The following is a 22,140-nucleotide window of genomic DNA, read 5'->3' on the forward strand; positions in this document are numbered from 1 at the left end:
TCGTTAAAAAGTTTGAATATACTGTTATTTACGTCAATTAACACCATCTGACCCAAAAACAAAACTTGACTTGAGACATCTAGTTCAGATTACAATTAAACCAGAAGACATTAAGACAGTTATTTGGTCTGACCGGGTTCATAATCTAAGTAAAATACAAGAGGCAACAATTATCAGATATTATAACAAAAAGCAGAATATTAGATGAATTCATTACTTGAAATGATATGAAAGAAGAAAGTACCTCGGGCTTTCCTTGAAGAATGCGACGATCCCATAACTCCAGAGGAGTTGGGAAACGAGGAAAGGACGAAGCAGACAGCCAAGTGGCGATCACACTAAGGCTCAACAGCGCAATGGCAAAACTAGGAAGCTCAAGGTACACATATATACATATAACTACGTGCGTGTAAAGTCCTTACTTTCTGCAATCACATGCAGGACCTCAATGTTTGGTAACCAGGGATGAGTGTTAGCCAGGTTATACGCGGCTACGCGTGTGACGTCACAGACCACACAAGGTTACCATTGGTGGAGACAGGACAAGGATTAAAAAAAAAAAAAAGAATAAAAAAAAGTTGAAAACAAGTGGTACAAAAATACAAAACAGAAAGTGATTGGCGTGCACTGAAAATATTGTTTTTTCTATCAATACAAGAAAATATGGTAACTAATAAAGTGCATTCATCTACCACAGCAAAATAAACATAATTGTAACCCGAAGAACAATTCAGTATTACTCATTTACCAACCAACCAGCCACAGGCGAATCAGAGCCCTTTGAAAATAATTGAACCTACAGTTCTAAGAGACAGGTTTATGACTGACGCACGTTTAAAAGAACCAGCTGTGTGTCATATGCCATAAAGCCAATCACGGAACAGTTTTGAATCGTGCCTGTATCAGATCAATAACTTCGATGGAAATGATAGAACAAAAAGAAAACCTGGTTAAGTTCTTAGGAAATGAGTAATAATTCTTCTTGTAAGAAAAACACTTGCTTTACAATGACATACACTGAGGCAGTGACAACAAACTTGGTTAAACTTAGAAGTGACATGCTGCATTATTATCATAGATAGAAGGAACTGTTATTCATCACGTTTCTTTCGAACACAGTAGTTTGCATTTGCAGCCACATTCGAGCGGACATAATTACCTACATACGAACACTATACATTCTAATCATATACATATAAAATTTATGTATAGATATGTGTGCAATATTTATATATATATATATATATATATATATATATATATATATATATATATGTGTGTGTGTGTGTGTGTGTGTTTATATATATATGCATGCATATGAAGTAATCAAGTACAACATTATCTGCATAAAAAAATATGCTTACACAAAAGGCACAACAACAGCAACAACCACCTTTCTTATTCCATTCTCTCTACGTGACCAAAACCATCTTACACCACTGTCATCTATACTCGCAGATACGCTAAAATTCTATCCTTCACGATTTCCTCTATTTTTCTAAGCCTTTCAATGACTAGTACTTTACATAAACTACGCAAAGAAATCCTTCCAAGAGTCTCCCCTACCCTCCCCATTTTTTTCATCATTTTGGGTAAACAACCCTCTCATGCACCCAAACTCTTCTTTCCACAGGTGCTCCTCTTCTAAAACTTCTGCAGAGATCTTGCTGTCTTCCTTGCATCCACAATTTTGTGAATCATCTCTTCCCGCATCCATACATCGTAAGAGCTATATCAATATTCCACTACTGTTCTTCCTCCAGTCCATATAATCTACTGTTCTAACTTACTTGTTTCCAGTTACCCGTGTAACCTCACTCTCATCAACATTTATTCCTAATTTTCCCGCCTTACAAACACTTTCAAATTCTCCCACCATTATCTACTGTTTTTCTTCAATCATATCAATTAACAAAGTCTCATCTACAGACATCAGCACTCCATACTAAATTCACTATTCCATTTTTTATATTACGTATAACATAACGTTGTCTCAGATCATCCACTTTTACACTAAACCAGTCACTCTCCTGTCTACATTTATACGGACTTCTAATTGCTCAACAAGTGTCCCTCTACACCACAGATTTTCAACGCCATCCACATTACATTCTTACCAATACAATCGGCATATTTTCCCCCTAACTCTGAAATATCTCACACTACCACTTATTAAAGCCACAGTTCTGCATATTGTATAATTCCTTACTAGAAACTTCCGTATAACTTGCTAATTTTCAGCCACCTCTCTCATCTTTCCACTTATGCAAAGCAACAAATCTTTCATTTATTCTTTCCTTTTGAACTTTTCTTAGCCTTTAATTGCTGAATCAAGGAAGATCGTCTTCTGCAGAAATTTTTTCCACATTACCTGGTTCACACATCTACACGGCATTCTCATTACAGCTCATCAATCTCTATAAAGAAACTCCTTCATCAGTCATTTAGTTGTAATACTGTCACCAGCATTCGACAAGTTCAACCTTCTTATCTCATCAGTTCCTAAAGTCTTTGCTTCATCAACCTCTTAACTGCCCTTACTACATTTTCAGACGTCACTTTACGAGCATTCTCAAATTTACATAAACCCTTTCTACCCTTTCATTATTTAGATCTGCTTTTCTTATGTCCTCTATGCTAAACAACTCTTAAAAATATTCACTCCATCGACAAAACGACTACATTCTCTTCATAAAGCATCTCTCCTTCCACAGCTTTTATTCTAAAATTTAAATGCCCTTTTGACAGTGCAACTTTTGTTTTCTTCAGGAAATACTTAATCTCGCTCATCCATAAATCTTTCATTTTCTCACTTTTCCGTTGACTCTATTATTCCTCTTTTCGTTTATCGTTCCGCTTCACAGTCTCCCGTCTTTTCTCTACCAACTCTCTAAGTTCATCACCCTTATGTACCTACAACAAAAATGTATCATTTGCTGCCCAATCATCCCATCTGTGCATCATACACAATCCAAGTAAACTCATTCGCTGTTTCTCTAGACAATGCCTATATTCATCCATTTCTTTCCCTTTAAACTCATTTGTGTTAATTACATTTACAGTCACATTCTGAAAACTTTCACTTTCCCCTTTTACTTAACATTTTTTTTCCATCATCATCTCACTTCAATAAAGTACAGATCAGGATACCTTCAGCCACTCTTTTCTCATTCACACATCGTTTAAATACAAAAATACATACACACAATATTTATATATGAGTATAATCTGTCTTTGTGGAGAGAGAGAGAGAGAGAGAGAGAGAGAGAGAGAGAGAGAGAGAGCTTTCTAATAACGCAACACAAACAAAATGACTTAAACCATAGGGCAACTTTACTACCAACCACTCCAACTCGAATTAAAGGTGAGGGCTTAACAAAATACGGAGCACACTTCAGGTTATTAACAATGCCGTTAAACTTTACAGAAGAATGGGGGTTGGACACTATCTAATTAAGGTTGTCCATTCAGAGAACTGAAGGAAATTATATAACAATACACAAACTATTAAGGTGGTACTGTAAAATTATTTTAATGAATAAAGTACTCAATAAAATTTACAAATATCTATAACATGTTGTATAATGGGTTTCAACTATAATACGTGCTTTTATATGTTGAATATTTTTTCAATCAGTCTGAAATTTTAACCGCCAATATACAGTACTTACTGCTCCAAGGGATGCTTGATACTAAATTAACATTATGATATAATTTATAAATAAAAAAAAACTTGCAAACGATAATTATCAAAAGGAGATATCACATACCTTCAATAGATACGAACTACATCTATCTTCCCGGATGTCCCTCATATTCAAACACATGAACACACACACAAGCAAATAAAAAAGTAAGAATAACGAGGAATCACAGACGCATAAAAAAATACAAATACGCAAAAGAACACTTACTTTGGAGGCAGTCAGCATTGAGCAAATCTTTACACTTCTCGTGGCATTTGACCCCACACTCGCCACAGCGGACGCCCTGCCTGGCGATGCCCCACAGAAGCCCCTCACATTCGTAACAGTAGGTGGGCGAGGTGGCTGTCCACATGACGAAGTTGTGAGGCGTTGTCGAGGATATTGGGTAGATGAGAGCCTGAAGCGTCTTCTTATATACATGCATTTTCTGCAGGTAGTTTGGGAGGAAGAGACAGCGTCAGTGGGTGGTCGCCAAAGGCCAGGGGATAATCGTAGGGAAATCTAAGAATAAAGATTTCTCGTGGTATTTGGCTTTGGTTACAACATCCTGCAGGAGGATGGGGATCGCGTGTCGGCAGGATCTAAGGACTTTTTGACAGGTGATGGAATGGTCAAGGAGGTTTGGTTCGGACACTGGATAGGTTGCAAAGTTCACGTGAAGTAGGTATGATAAACTGTACTAAAAACGAGTATATGACCAAAATAAAAACAGACATTAGAAGACAAAACGTTCTGGTAAAGGAGATATAGGCATAGCTCTGAGGACGTCAGGAAAGACGAAGACGTATGATGAATAAAAAATAAACATTCGATTGCAGACAAATTATTATACAACACAATCCACGAGAAAATACGTAAACAACGATTCAATTTCCGATATGAGACTGACAAAAATAGATCTTAAAAGCTATTCTTAGAAATACTAATAAACCTAATAAATGAAACACTGTATATACGAAAAATACTTGAGACATGTGACATAAAACACTTGCAATGAACATACCAAAGAGAAAAAAGACCATAATAATAAAACAGCGAGAAAAGGGGGAAGCAAACACCCTGTCTCGTCTCGTCAAATGGAATGATAAACTTGGACGAAATTTGGTTAAAAGTGATGACAGCCGTCTGCCACCATCTGGTCAATCCTCGGGGAAGGTATCTAATGTAACTCATGATTTGGACTCTACTACAGAAACACGGCTTGCCCATGTAATCAATGAAAAACGGAAAAAATAAAGAAATTCAACAATAACAACGACGACTTGCTTGAAAGTGTCTTTCAGTTCATAAAGAAAAAAACTACACATAACATTTCGATCGCTCTTCGCTTAACAGTAATACGAGACATTATGAAAGGGATGATATAATTTCAGAAAAGGCAAATGGAAAACAAACTACTTAACACAAAGTGTAAGACTGAAACGCTCTTAGCAGTATATTTAAACGTTCACTTTGCAGGACATAGTCGTAAAAACTCCCCCAACGACAGGCAGGCAGCCAAACTAGTCTATCGCAATTTCAAAAATCAAAATCATCACTTCCCATGAAGAAAAATGTATCTGCAATACGGCCGCAGTAAATAAATGTACAAGACCGCGGTTCCTATTCTTTCTTCGCATGAGGAAGAATATTTTTCCAAATATTCTTTTTCAGGTCAGGAAGGAAATCGCATTGCAATGACAATATACATTTCAGCATATGGTATAAAAAACTTTAATTGTGAGCAGAGCAAAATCAACAATCTCCTTTGTTTAATCACAGAGAAATGCGTACTAATCTTGTTACAAACAAATAATGAAAATGCAACCAAAACAATGAAGGCACAAGACTGAAAATACATTACAATCATTGAGAAAAATATGCATAACGAACAACCAGTGACAATACATTCAATAAGAAAATGAAAGAAAATAACAAGAAATTAGCACACGAAATCTCAACATCATTACAACTTCCTGAATGGAAGCAATACTTAAAAACAAATAAGAAAAAAAAATAAAAAATACACAATAACCGAATCGTATCAGTAGTTTCACGAAGATGCTGGAAACAAACAAAGCGACTGAATGAATGGAGGAAGGAAGCCGTGGAAGATCACGTGACTGGGAAGAATTAGGATCATTTAAGGAATGTTAGTGAGACAAAAATTACTTCCTTTAAGCTATTCTTTTAAATTCATCAACTTGATAAATATCATCTAGTTATATGCATATATCTAATTCAAATGAGACTTTACATGAAATATTATTTACACCAAATTTATAATTTATGACATCAAGGAAGTCTGGGTGTTGATGATTTTTGGATAAGCAATATACGTTAGGACACTGAGGGGATGAGGCGGGGGGGGGGGGGGGGTGGTTTCCCCCAGAGGTGGACAGGATTAAGCCAAACCACACTGTAAGTATAACTAAGACTTTTAGTGATACCTGACTTTTGTTAAGAGAAATAAAAGAAAGAAATAAAACAGTACGATTCTGACGTAGGAAGCATGACACACGCACACACAGTAGGATACACAGAAACGGAACACCATGGGTGTACAAATGGAGTGTAGGATCTACAGATTGACAAAGGAGGCACGTGAGGATCATTTCGAAGGATGAAGGATATTGTGGTATAGTGGTCTTGTAAGACTGACTCTTAATGATAATCATTCAATCTTAAGATTCTGACTCCAAAATGCCATGATGATACAGTTAATACATCTACAAAGAGCAAGATAAAATGCAGATTACAGTAAGAACAAGCAAGAAGACAGAGATAAAAGTTAGGACAATACATAAAATGAAATGTAGGGGACAGAATATGCAACATCCAAAAACGAGAAGGATTTTGTGAAATAGAAATAAAAAAAAAAGAAGATAAAGAGACTAAATATGGAAACTTCAAGATTAACTCCCGGCATTGTAAATCAAAACTACAGATCGAAAAGAGGGGATATTGCATCCATGACAAAAAACAAACAGCCAAACAAATAAAGGCTTTCGGACACTACATAAACAATGACTTGGCACCCCGAAGCCAAGATCTGAATTCCAGAGAATGAACAAAAGAAGGAAGAAAAAAGAATCGAGAGGGGGAAAAACCAGAATAGGAAATGGCTGGCGCTGCTAAAAAGTCATCGGTAGTCAAATGCAGAAGGGGACAGAGGGAAAGACGGAAACAATGGCACCCCATTAAGGAATCCAAGACCACAAAATACTATGGGCCACAGGAGCTCAGGAAGCTCCTTAGTAGTGGTCTGAAATACTTTAAGCCCTATGGCACTTTTCTCCCGCCTATTATCTGACGTTCGAAAGACGACGGATAACGAAAGGATTTGTGTCACGACTGGAGAATGACTGGCACAGTTACTGGACATCATGACAATAAGATACATTCTACTTTGGTGCAACTTTCGGGGATAATCGGTTATCAAAACAAGGCCTCTACGATTTCTACGATTACTTCCATAAATATCCAGGAGAGAGAGAGAGAGAGAGAGAGAGAGAGAGAGAGAGAGAGAGAGAGAGAGAGAGAGAGAGAGAGAGAGAGATGGAATGGAATATAGGATTTAGGCCAAAGGCCAAGCACTGGGGCCTCTGAGGTCATTCAGCGCTGAAAGGGAGATCGAGAGTGGAAGGGCTTGAAAGGTGTAACAGAGGAAAGCCTTACAGTTGCACTATGAAACAAGTGTTAGGAGAGGGTGGATAGCAAGATGGAAGATAGAATATGAATGTAGGTACAGCAAAAGGAATGAAAGGGGTTGCATCTAAGGGCCGAAGGGACGCTGCAAAGAACCTTATAATGCCTACAGTGCACCGCATAAGGTACACTGACGGCACTACCCTCCTACGAGAGAGAGAGAGAGAGAGAGAGAGAGAGAGAGAGAGAGCAAATTCATAGGCGTCTGGCCTGCAAATGCGATACCAAAGCCGAAATATGTGGTCAAACATTTAACAAAATTGTCTGAACTGTTAACCATTAGGTTTAACGAAGTAGAAAGGCATCCACTGCTAAAGAGTAATAGGTAAAGAAAGAAACTCTTCGTGAATGAATAATCATCCATAAAATCCAGTCATTTACAAAACTATTTCATTAAGTAAAATCATCTAAACATCAGTCTGTAAAGTAAAAAGGACTATAGTCTATAGAATGACAAATTAAATATCGTATTGGGTTTTTTTTTCATGGAAAACAAACGATACATTTGCCACTTATGGATCGTTCTTTATTTGGTCAACCACATGATAGGCTGGGAAATCTGAAAGGTGAAATGGCTGGAAAGGCTGGGAAATAGGACTAATACGTTCTTTGACAAGGGCATACACGTAGGACTCTGGGTATAAGGATATGTGCCAGGATACACAATACACAAGTGCAATGTGACAATATAACTCGACTTGTGCAACTTGCAGAATCAGGTGAAAGTAAAATTCAAATGATAAAACAAATCGATTACGGAAAATCAAGAAGCATTTTAGAAAAACACAATCATTCTTACACAAGATTCCATTTTTTTTTATTTGTTTCACTTGAATTCTGTTTGTGCTTTGCAGATGTAATTAAAAGAACAGAACACGAACTGCACTAATAAAATGTGTCCAGCAAAAAACCTTGACACTAACAATGTCGACAAGCTGTTACTCCAAAAACTAAAATTCTCAGTGCAAAGAAATCTCCAAAGCTATGAAGCCTCGTGTGGGGTAGAACGAAAGAAATCTCTATTCTATGGTTCACTTTCGTGTTAGACAAGAGCAACGTATAAATATCTATGAAACCAAAGCATAAAAAAACTGCATCAATCAAATTATAAATCGTCATACCACTGACACATAATAATCTACGGTTTTTATGAGCGAACGAAAATAAGACAAAAATTGAGGTTTCGTGGGTAACTCCTATATACCCACAGACTAATAAATATTTCAGCGATCTAACAGAATTTTTCTTTTATCTTCTTCTATCGGGGGTGGGGAGCAACATAACTGAAATACCGTAGAAAGAATAAGCTACGCAACCCATGCTGCTTTCTGTGCGTGTGTGCAAAATGAAACAAAGGCAAATTCCAAATATATGCATGATGGGAGTGTGTAAGTGTGTGTACATGTATTTTTGTAACGTGTTTCATGAAGTGAAAATCCGCGATTTTGTGTATTAAATGCGTAGTGAGTCGGCAGACATTTTACAAAAACTAAAAGTTTGTTTAGCAGGTCTTGACTATGAAATACTAAGACAACACGTTGAAATACTTGAAATACGTCATTATAATGGAAATGTGTCACCGTGTAAAATGGAAATGTGACACCGTGTTCATAAAAAAAAAAAAAGTGAATCACAGTACGGTTGTAAATCTACATACTGTGTAAGAGTAATACAGAGAGGAAAATTATTTTTATTTGTTTTCAGTCTGAGGGAGGTGTATCTGTGCAGAGAAAATTGTTTACGCAAGATGCAAGATATTGTAAGGTTTAGTATATGCAAGAGAGAGGGGAAAAGTGAGTATAATCATCGTGAGGAGCAGTTAATGGTCGAAGTTGAGGCCAGAAATGAGACGGAATTTACGTGAGTGAAGTGGAGTGGAAAATGAAAGTGAAAAGTTGGTTGATGAGATCTCCAGAGCGCTAGGTGGTGGTAGTGGTGGTGGTGCCCAAGGCTTAAAAGTAGGGAGTGCAAAATGCCAAAGATTACGTGGAAAGTGTGAGTCTTTAATGATGCTGGCACTGAAGAGCTGGTTAAGTGAAGGAAGACCGACAGTGAGAGGGTGCACAGTGCACTAAACGTGTAACAAGAGGTGTGAGATAATATTCAGGTCATTAAAGAGGAAGATGATAAATTTAGAGAGAAGTGAGAAAGGTAAATGACGGTGCAGGATTATTCAAGGTTCCTCGGAGAGATAAATGAATAATTTTTCAAGGAAAAGTTAGCCGAAATTATATGCGATTTATAAAGGTTTAGATAGTTTCCTGGAAAAGAATATAAGTAGTATTTTGAAGGGAACCTTTCTTTGAGACAAAAAAAAAAAAAAACAGCTCTATCAGGCTCTATACGGCTCTCCGAGAAAAGAGGAGTCATTCTAAAATACATCTGAAGAAGATATACTTTTTGTAAAAGATACGACAGCGGGACATATTCGCGAACTCAAGTCTAGATCCAGCAGGAAAGGCGTATCGCTTTCTAATCATGACAGATCAATGAAAGAAAAAATGGGAAAAAAATCGCATTGAAAAAATCGATTTTTTTTATTTACAAGTTATTATACATTTACTCATAAATTTATTTTCACTGTAATTTGGGAAGGAACATACACTTTGATCAACTGCCTATTATTTGTCTTAACAAGTAGGAAAAAATCCCTTTCGATTATCTGAAGAGTCTCATCACTTCAAAAAGGAAGAAGAGACTCATTAAATATGAAACATATTTTTCAAACCCGCTTACGTAAAAGTAATTAAATCGTACATGTATAAGGCTAACTGAAGAAAATTGTTTTTGAAATTAAAATTATTCATCTACTGTACACTACAACCTCCATTTTCTTGTGCAAACTTAGACAATTTTTTTTACTAGCAATTCGCAAGATCATTCTAAATTTACCTCTCTCCGCAAACAGGCTGAAATCTAGATTAATTTTTCTTCTATCAACGTTGTTATTTGAAATAAATTTGTATTGTTATTTTTCATTTTGCCATTCATCTCTAGGAAAGAACTTCAAACTTAATTACCGATTCTGAACATTGTTAATATATCAACTACTGAAAGTTTGCCGATAGGTTATAAAGTGAAAAAATTGACTGACCGGTATGTAATAGTCAGTCAGTATGTAATAAAGTGAAAAATGACCTCAGTGTAATATCTGGTATTCTGGCATAAAATAAGTGTGTGACCTTGAATACTGAATGAAGGTCGCTCAACATGACAGTTGGAGGTAACCATTAGAAAACGCGATTCATTCCTAAAACTCCTGAAGAGAAGAAATTTTATTCACGTCCACAACTGTAAACAATAAACGATAAACTTCCTGCTGTGACAGAACTGACTTTTTCTGACCTTTTGTTTGTGGGATGTGACGGTGAATAATTCACGTGCAGTAGCACAGCGAAATACCGCATTTTTAATTTAGAGAGAGAGAGAGAGAGAGAGAGAGAGAGAGAGAGAGAGAGAAGCTTTTAACTTTTATAAAGTACCCCGGCCAAGAAGCCAGCATCATTAATGATATATCATAAAATTTCAACCTTATGCATATGTAAATAAAATGAATCATCATTATTATAATGAGCTATGAAACACACAGAATAAACCTGGAAAGAGCATCAATATCAAAAGATTAGGGATGCGATCCGTTCTGTGTAAAAAGGGAGTCCCTAAAAGTAGTGACAAGATAATATGGCCTTACTGATCATTTTTAGTTTAAATATGGAAGACTGAGGATAAGAATAAGAACCGACAGCTATCACTTTTCTGCCTCGGGGAAGAATGACGAAAAAAGGAAAGTCCTTGTTTTTTGTTGTATACAGACTATAGTCTTAGTCTTTGTATTTACTTCCACATACAAGGGAGTACATAATTATATAATGAACACAGCCTGTGTAGTTGTGTGTATGTTCTTGTAAGCCCAATCAACAAGTATACATATATAAATCTTTACAAACAACCGAGTTTAATGACGCATCTCTGATATCATATCAACATATAAAATTGGTTTCAGAAAAACATTGTGTAAAATGTCGAAGAGTAAACTCAATAAGTAACGTATGTTGAAGATTTGATGACTAATGGATGTTGAAGATAGATATTGGAAAGTGATTAACTATAGTTTATATTGTTAAACCAATGTTAAGTGCATGTGTCAAGAACAATATTGGTAATGGGAAAATGGAAACCAATTAACTTATGATCAGTACAAAAATTATCATAGAGAGGCATGATCACTGACATATTCATAATGGTAATAATAATAATAATAATTAATATAAACAATACTGATAACTGTAATGATGATAATAATAATAATAATAATAATAATGATAATAATAATAAAAGGCAGAAATATATTGAAACACTATACTTACAGGGACCTAAGCCGAGGATAGAGAACAAAGAGAGAGAAAGATGAGGAAAAGAGAGTGAGAAATCCTCAAATTACTACAAAAAACCCCTCTTTGGTCCCTCCTTCCGTTTTCGTGAATATTTGCGCCACTTTCGATGTCATCACGCAAGGTCAAAGGCCACGGACACAATTTGGTGGATTTTGATACTCCTTGAAATGTTTTAGGTACAGCTCCCAGGTAATGACAGGTGCTGATAGCTGGTCATTGATCTGGGCACAACGACAATTGCAAATGACTACTTTTAAATGATTTCTACAAATGGGATACTTCAAAATATTGTTAAAAAGTTAAAAGAAAGAAAAATATTCCATATTCGATATATAAGTAAGCTGTAGAGAAGATAATAAAAAATGTTTGGAACGCCCCAGCTGATTTGTAAATGATGATTACACAATAGTAAATGATCAGGGCCTTGATGACGTCATCGTTAAGCAGCGCATTGCCAATTGTAGCATAACTACCTTTTGTCACTTGGTAATGTTCTGAACTGAAGGCAAAATCAAGATAAGAACTCCAATCATTGGGGCTCTGAGGAGCTTTTATATGTGATCATTGTTCATATATTCATTCCAGTTCTTATTTTCATGCTGTGCTACATGCAACTACAGTTTAAACTAATTTGGAATTTGTTACATCTCAGATCCTCATAAGACCCGCTGGATTTGTAATATCTCAAGGTGATGAAAATATTGTGCTTAAAGATCTTTTTGAAAACGAAGCAAAAATTCCTTACTATTTCGTACATGCTTTTCTCCCTTTAGATGGTCCTACTGATTCAGCATCAAAATCTCTAAGCAAAAGGTATTCATAGACGACTGTCGTCAGCTCGAGGTATCCCAATCCTTAAATTAAACTATTTCCACTTTCTCATCAATCCAACAGCCTTCAAAAGATTTTAAAATAAGAAATCAAACTATTTATACGTTTCACCAATTTTCGTTTGTTATTCGAAAATCGTAGGAAAATAATTGAGGGAACAACACAGACTACTGACACGCTACGGCACGACAAATTTTGCAAACTCTAATTCCACTGGACATTCCCACTCAAAACCAGAGGGTGAAATTGTCTAAGCCACACGTGTCAAATCCCTTCAAAAATATCTACAAAGTTTCGACTGGGAAAAACTCCCCCACTCGTTTCGTAGTTTGGACCTATCCAACACTGACAAAAATCTCTCTCTTGGAAAGATGAGAGGAAAAATATCCCCTGGTACAAGGATGGTAGTCATTCGATCCCACATGGATGGAGCTGAATTGACCTTCGAGGCACTTCTTATATCGGCACTTCGAGCACAAGTACAGTTATTACTGTTGTGTGGCTTAAATGTCCACTAATTAATATAGCTTGTATAGAATATGTACAAAAATACGTCTCGGTACAAGGGTCTGGACACAGCAAATTTGTCGTTACTAGTATATACTACTAAATTATAAAGCTTATTAAAATAATTGAGATCCTTTGCCTATGCAGAATAACATTAAAAATACTTGTGGAAAAAGGGAATTCACAAAAGAACTAACAGTCTGCAGGGCATTACTATAGTGAAATCATATCACATAGCCACGTTTTATATTTCCAACAAAGGGACACAATGGTACATCACGGTACGTTGAAACTCCTACTTCTGGGATGATGCTTTCTGAATACTATAAAATGGAAGACGCCCATGGCAAGTTTACTTAGAGACCAGGTGAGGCATGATCTTTAAAGGATTCTAAAAAGGAGAAAAGGACTTACACCATAGTGACCTCCAGGTAGTGACGCTTGTCAGTAAACATACTTCTTTTTGAAGGAGTGACCTCAAGGGCTCTTTATAAAACTCCTGACTGCTAGAAGCTGGTTGGTGCTACTGTACCAGCTAAATATACCACTGAAGGCTAAATATAAGTACTGCATTATATGACCATAGCTATATACATTGACAAAGAAGTTTTGTGACAGAATAGCAGAAATGTGAAAACAAAGGATACTTTTCAGTGAAAGATCATAAGAACATTTTAGCATTAGCTCTGGAAAAAGGAGAGGTGCTCAAAAACTCTCGGTTCTGAGAGAGTGAGAGAAAGATGTATAAATTTAACATTAATGACAACAGTAATCATGTCCTCAACAAAGATGAAAAGATATTGTAACAACTTCAAGCACAGAGCGAAGAAGTACCTATTCTTCCTCGTGAATGGGGTGTGACCTTCATTAAATAAAAACCATTAGTATCATTTAGTTTGTACATACGATAAAAAATTAGACTTCTCATGAGGGCGTACTTAATGACAAGAAGTTCCATGCTAATTATGACTTTTAAGAGCCTCGGTCGTGAGGATACCCCATCGTCATTGGTTGGAGAGCTGTACGCTTCAACCAATCACAGCGTTTCCCAAGTCCAAGGCTTGAAACAAATGGCTATCAGGGAACATTTCATGATAATTAAAACGCCTCTGGAGATTTGATCGCGGTGTTTCATTCTGTGGAGGGGATCATCTCTCCAGATATACTAGCATAACAATCAAAGAATCAAAGAGCTGGGTATCTTACAAAGACGTAAAACAAAATAAACTACAATCACTACTCACCAGTTCTTCATCGTTGAGTGACGCTCTTGGAACAGCGGAAGTCAGCCCTGCATTTCTCTTTGTCGCTGCCATCGTCTGCCGAAGGTGGATGAAAAGAGAGAAGAGAGAGAGAGAGAGAGAGAGAGAGAGAGAGAGAGAGAGAGTAAAAATTCATTAATATACACCATTGTGAATCGGTTTACATACATAAATCTATATAGGAAGGGCATAAATGTTGGGACAAACAGCGCACTATTCATGTTGCCACAGATAAGGACTTCCATGTTTTGAGGATCAAAGGATACTGGGTGTCCCATTACGGGTAATTTATTTTCCCGTAATGGATTAGGTGGTAGGACAAAGTGCTCATTGGCATATGCAAATGGTAATACCTGGAAGGACAAGAGATTGAGAAGGGCGCATAAAAAAAGATGGGTATATCGGATATGGGACTGATTGCACCATGGTGAATCCAGGATGCTAAGGATTTGGAATACGCTCAAATTACATGATAAGGGTGACTGGGTAAAAAAGTATGATGGGTAATGACATAAACCGGATGAGATTATGGGTGGAAAATTATGAATGTCATGATTAATGAGCAACCAAAATATAACGATAAAATCACAGGGTGAAAGTTGCAACTAATAACAAAGCAAATAACATTATGAAAAGTAAAACTATTTCATTTTAACAACCCGGAACGACTTTTAAGAAAAGAGCTAATCGCTTGAAAGGAGAAATTATTACAAAGAAAAAACAAATAAAAAGACTACGTTTTAACTGCGTGAGAATGTAGTTATGCGCACGAATTAATTGCTTTTGAAAAACTGCTGTTATAGTTTATAGCAACGCGCATAAAGATATGACGTCATTTTCGATAAACTGCACGTAACCGGTTCGGAAAATATGAAAGAATAGGTTCAATATGAAAACACGTCGAACATTTATTAACTCGCTGAATCCTTCCAAAGTAAATTAATGTTCATCACTATGATGGATTCAAATTCGCACAACAATGCGACTAATGAAATGAACCGTTGTTTCTGTCCATCAAAGGAAGCCTCATACTCGTGGCGTAAAAAAATAAAACGCAAATACAAAAGCCAGTGGGAAATTTTCGAGTTCAATTTTCATGGTCAGGAGTAAAAATATATATTAGATGAATTAAACATTAGTCCATAAACAGCAAGCCTAAAATGAAGAGACAAAGTGCTAACGATGTGTTTTTTTTTTCTGAAGCAATGCGGATTTTATATGACAACCCAAAAGGAAATGAAAACTAAATCTATTTCTGTTGACATTTAGTCTGCTGAAACTATTTTTTAAAAACGTTTAATGCTGACCCTCTTTAATAACAAAAAGTGTTGAAATATGCGCAAGTACAGGGTATAATAAATATTTCTCTTGTATATGTTTTTACCTTTTAAAAGTTATTCTTACTGCGCATGAAAATGTGTTATCTCTCCTGAGTAAAATGCTCTCTATTATTTCAAAAGTTTTTCCTCTTATAATTTCTTGACTCGTTGGTTAAAATTTAGTATTACAGTACCGTAATAAATTTCTTTTTCGTACATCAAGTTTTGCCCAATAAGATTTTGTTTAAATCACAAAACATTTTTATTGAGGAATATTTTTCCCTAAAGCATATTTTTCTATTATGTAAATTATCTCTCCTTAAAATACTTTGTTATAAATCCATATTACTTTTTACAATGGACATGTGGTAAAAAAAATGTTTATATCTTTAGATTACTTTACACTTCTTGTAAAGGCAAAATGTTTTCTTAAACTATTTTATCTGTAAAATTGCTTCCACATCATAATTTTTCTTAATGTTGCAATATGAAGAGGCAGAAAACACTTGATATTTAAATAAACCAGATTTTACAAAATGGCTACTCCGTAGTGTGTAAATAAAATCCAGAGAAATTTACTACTAATTTATCGGACAATAAAGAACGGCAGTATCAAGTAGGAGAACTGAATTTCACCACAGAAATAATTAAGAACTTCAGAGTGAATGATGACCTGAAAATTACAGTACTAGTGGCGTACAGCAATCGTAAGAGCCCACTTAGCTCGACAAGGGTACTACTACGACAAGCAAAAAATGAAAATATAAACCATCCACAAGACTAAGTATGTTCTTAATCGGTTCTTGAACAAATCCAACGCTACAATCAGGTAAATCAACGACAACAGTTTCGTAAGAAATTGGAAATCTTTCACTTGTAATCCAGTTATCGACTGCATTTGTGAATTCACCATTTAACACCCCAAGTGTGTAACCATCGTTTTATTAAATAAAATATGAACACTGAATAAGAAAAAACGAGCTAAACTGGAGCATAAATGTCCTACTTTGGCGACAAAACCGTGAATTTTCAAGTTCGCGTGTTCCGCTCCGATTCCCGGCGTAAGTGCGTACTTGTAACCTGATTTCACATTCTTGAATGCTGCCTACGCACGAATTACAGGAAGGGGAAGCATACGGGGAGGTGATTCTCGGTGGAAAGATTCATGATGTCTTTAAGCACGGATTTTCAAATTTTGGAAAACGTCCTGAAGGAAGAGGAAATTCTGACCTTCGTCATCTCGACAATAAAAAGAATAAGTTAAGTATAATTAATAATCTTCAGTTATAAAATATAAATCGGAAACGTTGTTAGTAAAATATGTTAGATAATTTAAGAAGATTTCCAAGACGTTCTCCTTACACACTACATTGAGGTTAATGCCTTTAAGGAATGAGTTGGAGAAAGAAAAGTTAAGGACGAACCCAAATTACTGAATAGTAGAAATAAAAAATTTCCTACAGATATATTAAGAGGCAAATATTAATATAGATATGACACATTATATATACTCGTGTATATATATATATATATATATATATATATATATATATATATATAATATTATTTATTTTTATATATATAATACATGTGAATTAACCAAATCATACATTAAGTGATTGGAGATGATTATGTAAGCGATATTATGCATGAATGAACGACTTGGGAAGGAAAATATCTTGTTTATTTGTAACGTATAAACCATATAATCACATGATATTCATTCATTAATGCAGTCAAAGAGATGTGTGCAATTATCCAATGAACATTAGCAGGGAAAAACAGGTAATCGTATGCTCTATACATATATATGTATGTAATATATATATATATATATTATATATATATATATATATATATATATATATATATATATATATAGATATAGCATCGCATGAGGAGAAAGAAACATACAAATGTTATTGAAATTAATATATACAATATGAGCAATGTAAAGTCCCAAATTAAAATCATATATATATATATACACATATCCCCAAAGTAAACACAATTTCCCCTTTGACAAAGAAAGCCTGAATGAAGCGTTCTTGTTATGACCCAATATAAGGTTAACAGGCCTACATCAAAAATGCCAAAAAAATTGCATGCGCATGACACAGTAGGAATCGCATCTACAAAACATGCAGCGAGCGAGGCCATGAGACTAGAGATTCGAGATCTACAAGTGCGTCCGCATTCTATTTTTTTTTTTTGTTCAGTATTCTGCGTCTTTCTTCTGACGTACCAGGGTGAGCGAAATACGTAATACGTCCGGTCAATTCATACGAAAACTGGGATGACAAAATAATTAAAATTCCATACGGAAAAAAAATCCAAATTTCTGCTTTTTCTTGATAACCGGATTTGACTTCATATTTCAGAGAGAAATTTACGATAACCATATTTCTTTTACAAGTTTTGGGAAGGGTTTAAGACACAGCTTAAAATATTATTTAAAAGCGCGGCACAAAGTTTTATATGTTTAAATCAAGCAATTTTTTTTCCCTTTTGCAATAGCTAGTTACAGCTGATATTTCAAAAGTACCAAAAGTACAACTGAGAATGGAAGGAAGAAATGAAACCAACAAAAACTGAAACTTTCACTTATGACTTTCTATGGCTGTAACCAGAGCAATTAGCTTAGAAATTCATGAGATGGAATTGGCAACAAGTGAAGAAAGCAGGGCACCCTCTTGGAGTTGGGAGTTGGGTTAGATCTGAGGGCTGAAACGGGTGGACATGTAACCTGCTTCCAAGACACAAACATGACTTTCATCCGGAGAAGGTTGAAGATAGACGAAGGAAAACTCCATCGGTCACTTTTCAAAATAACTGACGTTTCATTCTTATTATGACGGGTAAACCTGCCCTTATTACCGTATTAAATTTGAACATTAACACGTCAATTACTTTTGTATGATTCATCTATTGAGGTTATTCTATATCTAATCAACCGTAGTACTGTTCCACGTACATTACTGTCCATCTATTGATCTAAACAGCAAGATTACCTCTAATTCTGAGTCACAATATAGACGAAAGGGTGTAAACAAACTAATCCACTGACAAAGACGATGCCTGTTTTAATCAAGAAAGATCGTGTGAAAAAGATGAAGAAGGTTTATAACGTATTATAGATTATCATTGCAATTATAGAGTATAAGTTAAGAACAATATTGTGTAAGTACTTTCACCAGCATGCTATAGAGTGCTTAAGTGCTGCTATGGTGATTTGAGTCTCATGGTGAATGCACAGCTACACTATTCAAATGTCCTTTCAGACAGATTCTGTACTGTCACTATCCTTGCAGGATTTATATAAAAAACAGGAGTTATAATTAATAGCCTTGAAACTGTTTATAAAGGATTCATTGCATACGTAGAGGAATCCCTTTTCATGTATTTATCTTCTTTTTTATTTATTTTGTTCTTCGGGGAACACCGTCTTAATTCACAAGAAACAGAGCAAAGGGAAAAATGGTAATAAGCAAGTTAGGTAAAACAATGATCACTGTCTGAAAGATAAACCATAACTTTCTCTTTTTATATACAAAAGTCATCGTCTCAAAACATTATAACCAACATGGAAGTCATGGTTGGGAACTGAACCAATATCATCGTATATAAAAAATAGACTGAAAAAATAAGTGATATAACAAAATGGAAAAATGTTTAATACTAAGGTCTTAAAATCCACTGGAAATTATAATTCATCTTTAACAAAATCATGAGACACAAAAGACTGGAATCAAAGGATGTTACTGTGACCGCTGCGTTCGTGCTCAGAGTATGCAAATAAGGTGCCGTCAAGATTCAATCAATGGCGATACGGTGAATCTGAACCGGATTTAACAAGTTTTTAAAATGGAATTAGATATCAAAAGCGCGCAATGTCTCAGTGATGCACAGACAAATTTATTTTAAGAAGAAATGAAAGTACACAAATATTATCCTATCTCTGGGCCAGGCATGAAGTACATCATTATTTCCATAGAGATAAATGGAACAGAACACACAATACAAAAAATCCAGCAACAAGACAAGAGACTAAACATAAATAAACACAGACAATGCAGAGCCACCAGAGCTACTTCCGCCAAACGAGAATCGACCAGGCTCGCTCTCTTTCCCTTTCGAAATTGTTCACCAAAATTGTGGCCTTCAATGTGACCATTTTTGTTTTCTCTGGACTTGGAGGGGAGCGGAGAAGTTGGGGGTGGGGGGGACTATAGAGAGAGAGAGAGAGAGAGAGAGAGAGAGAGAGAGAGAGAGAGAGAGAGAGAGAGAGAGAGAGAGAGAGAGAGAATGTTAGGACGGAAATGTAGAAGATTTAAACTAAGCAGAAAATGAAAATTTTGCGGAAACATTGTAATGAAAATAGCTAAAAAAAGTAAAAATATAGTGTGTGAATGATATTACATTATAAATAGTAAGACAAGCAACGAGGAAACTAAGTACTTTTGAATGATTGACAATGCGAGAAATTAATAATTTAACAAAATCTAAATCATGTTACATATATATATATATATATATATATATATATATATATATATATATATATATATATATATATATATATATATATATATATATACTGTACATATACATATAAATATTTACAATATTTATTACTCCTTAAATTGGATGGCGAGAGGGAGATGTACGTATCTATACAGAGAGAGAGAGAGAGAGAGAGAGAGAGAGAGAGAGAGAGAGAGAGAGAGAGAGAGAGAGAGAGAGAGAGAGAGAGAGAGAGAGAGCGAGCATCGAATCTCACCTGGCGGCAGCAGCATGCCAGGTAGCCGGGGTCAGACGACGCCGTCTTATATACTTACAAGAAACTGCACACGGGAACAATTGGAGGAGGAGGATTAGGGAATACGAACGTTACGAACGAACGGACGCACGAAGAAGGCATGTATGGAGACACGGACATGGTAAAAATGAGAGAAGCATAATGATATTATTCTGAACATCTCTTCAGTTTTCTTTTTTATTTGTTTTTGTCTTCGTGTTGCATACTCGACTGATTTTCTTGAGAGAAAAAAAATTGGGGGACATGAAGCTATCAACTACTACTGAATTAAACAAAATATTCAAAAAAGTGCGTCAGGTGTATGTAAATTCTTTCCATACATATTTACATGAAATATCCTTATGCTTAACAAGACAGTGAATGTACTGGGGAAGGGATTAGTACTTTGTTGAGAGGGGAGGGGGGGGGGAGGGGACCACATGCTCTGTGATATCGTTGGTTAATTACAAAGATCGAAAATACATCAGTTGAAGCGAATGAAGATTTTTTTCCATTCAAATTAATATACTTGATTCTTCTCCAAAATATTACGAGTGATTCCCAAGTATGTGTAAAATCATAATTTTTCATTAAATAACAACTGAAACCTTTGGGAATATTATAATCTCTGGGAGTATTCCAATAACTAAAGGCTAAACTTAACTAAGAATCGAAACATTATCACAGAAAAATCGAAAAATTGCTTAAAAAGTTCCGTCGTCTCTTAAATATCAACTGATAAATACTATTTACTGAATCAAACATTCAGGCCTGCGTTATCTGAAAGTGTGAGCGAACCTTTCAGTTCCATATGTGCAAATGTTCAAGAAAGTGGATCATTTTTCTTACAAATAAATAAATAAATGTATATCTGAACTTGCATGTGTCATGAAACCGTATGTAATATATATATATATATATATATATATATATATATATATATATATATATATATATATATATATATATATATATACACACACATATATGTGTGCGTTTATTTATGAACGTATGCGTTTACACATCACGCGTATGAGTGTGCGAATATCTGTTCATGTACGAAGGTATGTCTATATGATTATTTATGTGTAATGAAGAGGCCTGGCGTTTTAGCACGCCTGAATGTTTACAAGAACTTTACTCTAGACAAATATTCGTATATTAATTCTTTGCTTATTCTTTAGAAACAATGAGAAGCCTTTCAAGATAACTAAAATAAAGAGAAATATATTTTAACGTAGTTTTCCCCATAAGTTCTTACATGCCCTCTTGTAAATTACTTAGCTTGTCTCTACTTACCTTTTAATCAGGAGTTAAGAAAATATGCTACTTACCTGAACTACTCAATTTATATATAAAAAAAAACAAAGTAGACAAACATCCTCACTAAGCAATTTACGTTGAGGCCGAAGAACTATGGTAAAGTCCATGGAAAAATAAAATTAGAGGCGCATCACTATGTTGAGTTGAATGAGAACTGTACAGAAAGGCCGATTAAAAAAATGACATTCAACCATTAGTCGATGGGGAGGATGGGGAATGGGGAATTCAACTGCAATGCCTTCGAAAATAGGAGCCGAATGGAACGACAAGCAGAGAAAAAAAAGGGAGTAAAAAAATGACTTATACTTTGGG

The 22,140-nt window shown here is 35.4% G+C and overlaps 1 protein-coding gene across 21 annotated transcripts in view; it reads right to left on the bottom strand.

Moving 5' to 3' along the window:
* Positions 1-22,140, bottom strand: part of unc-13 — a 1,228,603-nt gene that overhangs the window by 84,937 nt on the left and 1,121,526 nt on the right. For 13 of the 21 annotated variants that reach the window (XM_067091652.1, XM_067091731.1, XM_067091728.1 and 10 more), the window contains 3 exons: positions 14,371-14,445; positions 3,915-4,134; positions 423-491 (listed from right to left, as the gene is read on the bottom strand). In XM_067091652.1, the coding sequence (XP_066947753.1) occupies positions 423-491; positions 3,915-4,134; positions 14,371-14,445 (364 nt within the window). The remainder of the gene's footprint in view (positions 1-422; positions 492-3,914; positions 4,135-14,370; positions 14,446-22,140) is intronic. The other 8 variants (XM_067091750.1, XM_067091742.1, XM_067091626.1 and 5 more) reach the window with 1 other exon arrangement.

This window comes from Macrobrachium rosenbergii, chromosome 4 (genome assembly GCF_040412425.1).
Source record: "Macrobrachium rosenbergii isolate ZJJX-2024 chromosome 4, ASM4041242v1, whole genome shotgun sequence".
Lineage (NCBI taxonomy): Eukaryota > Metazoa > Arthropoda > Malacostraca > Decapoda > Palaemonidae > Macrobrachium > Macrobrachium rosenbergii.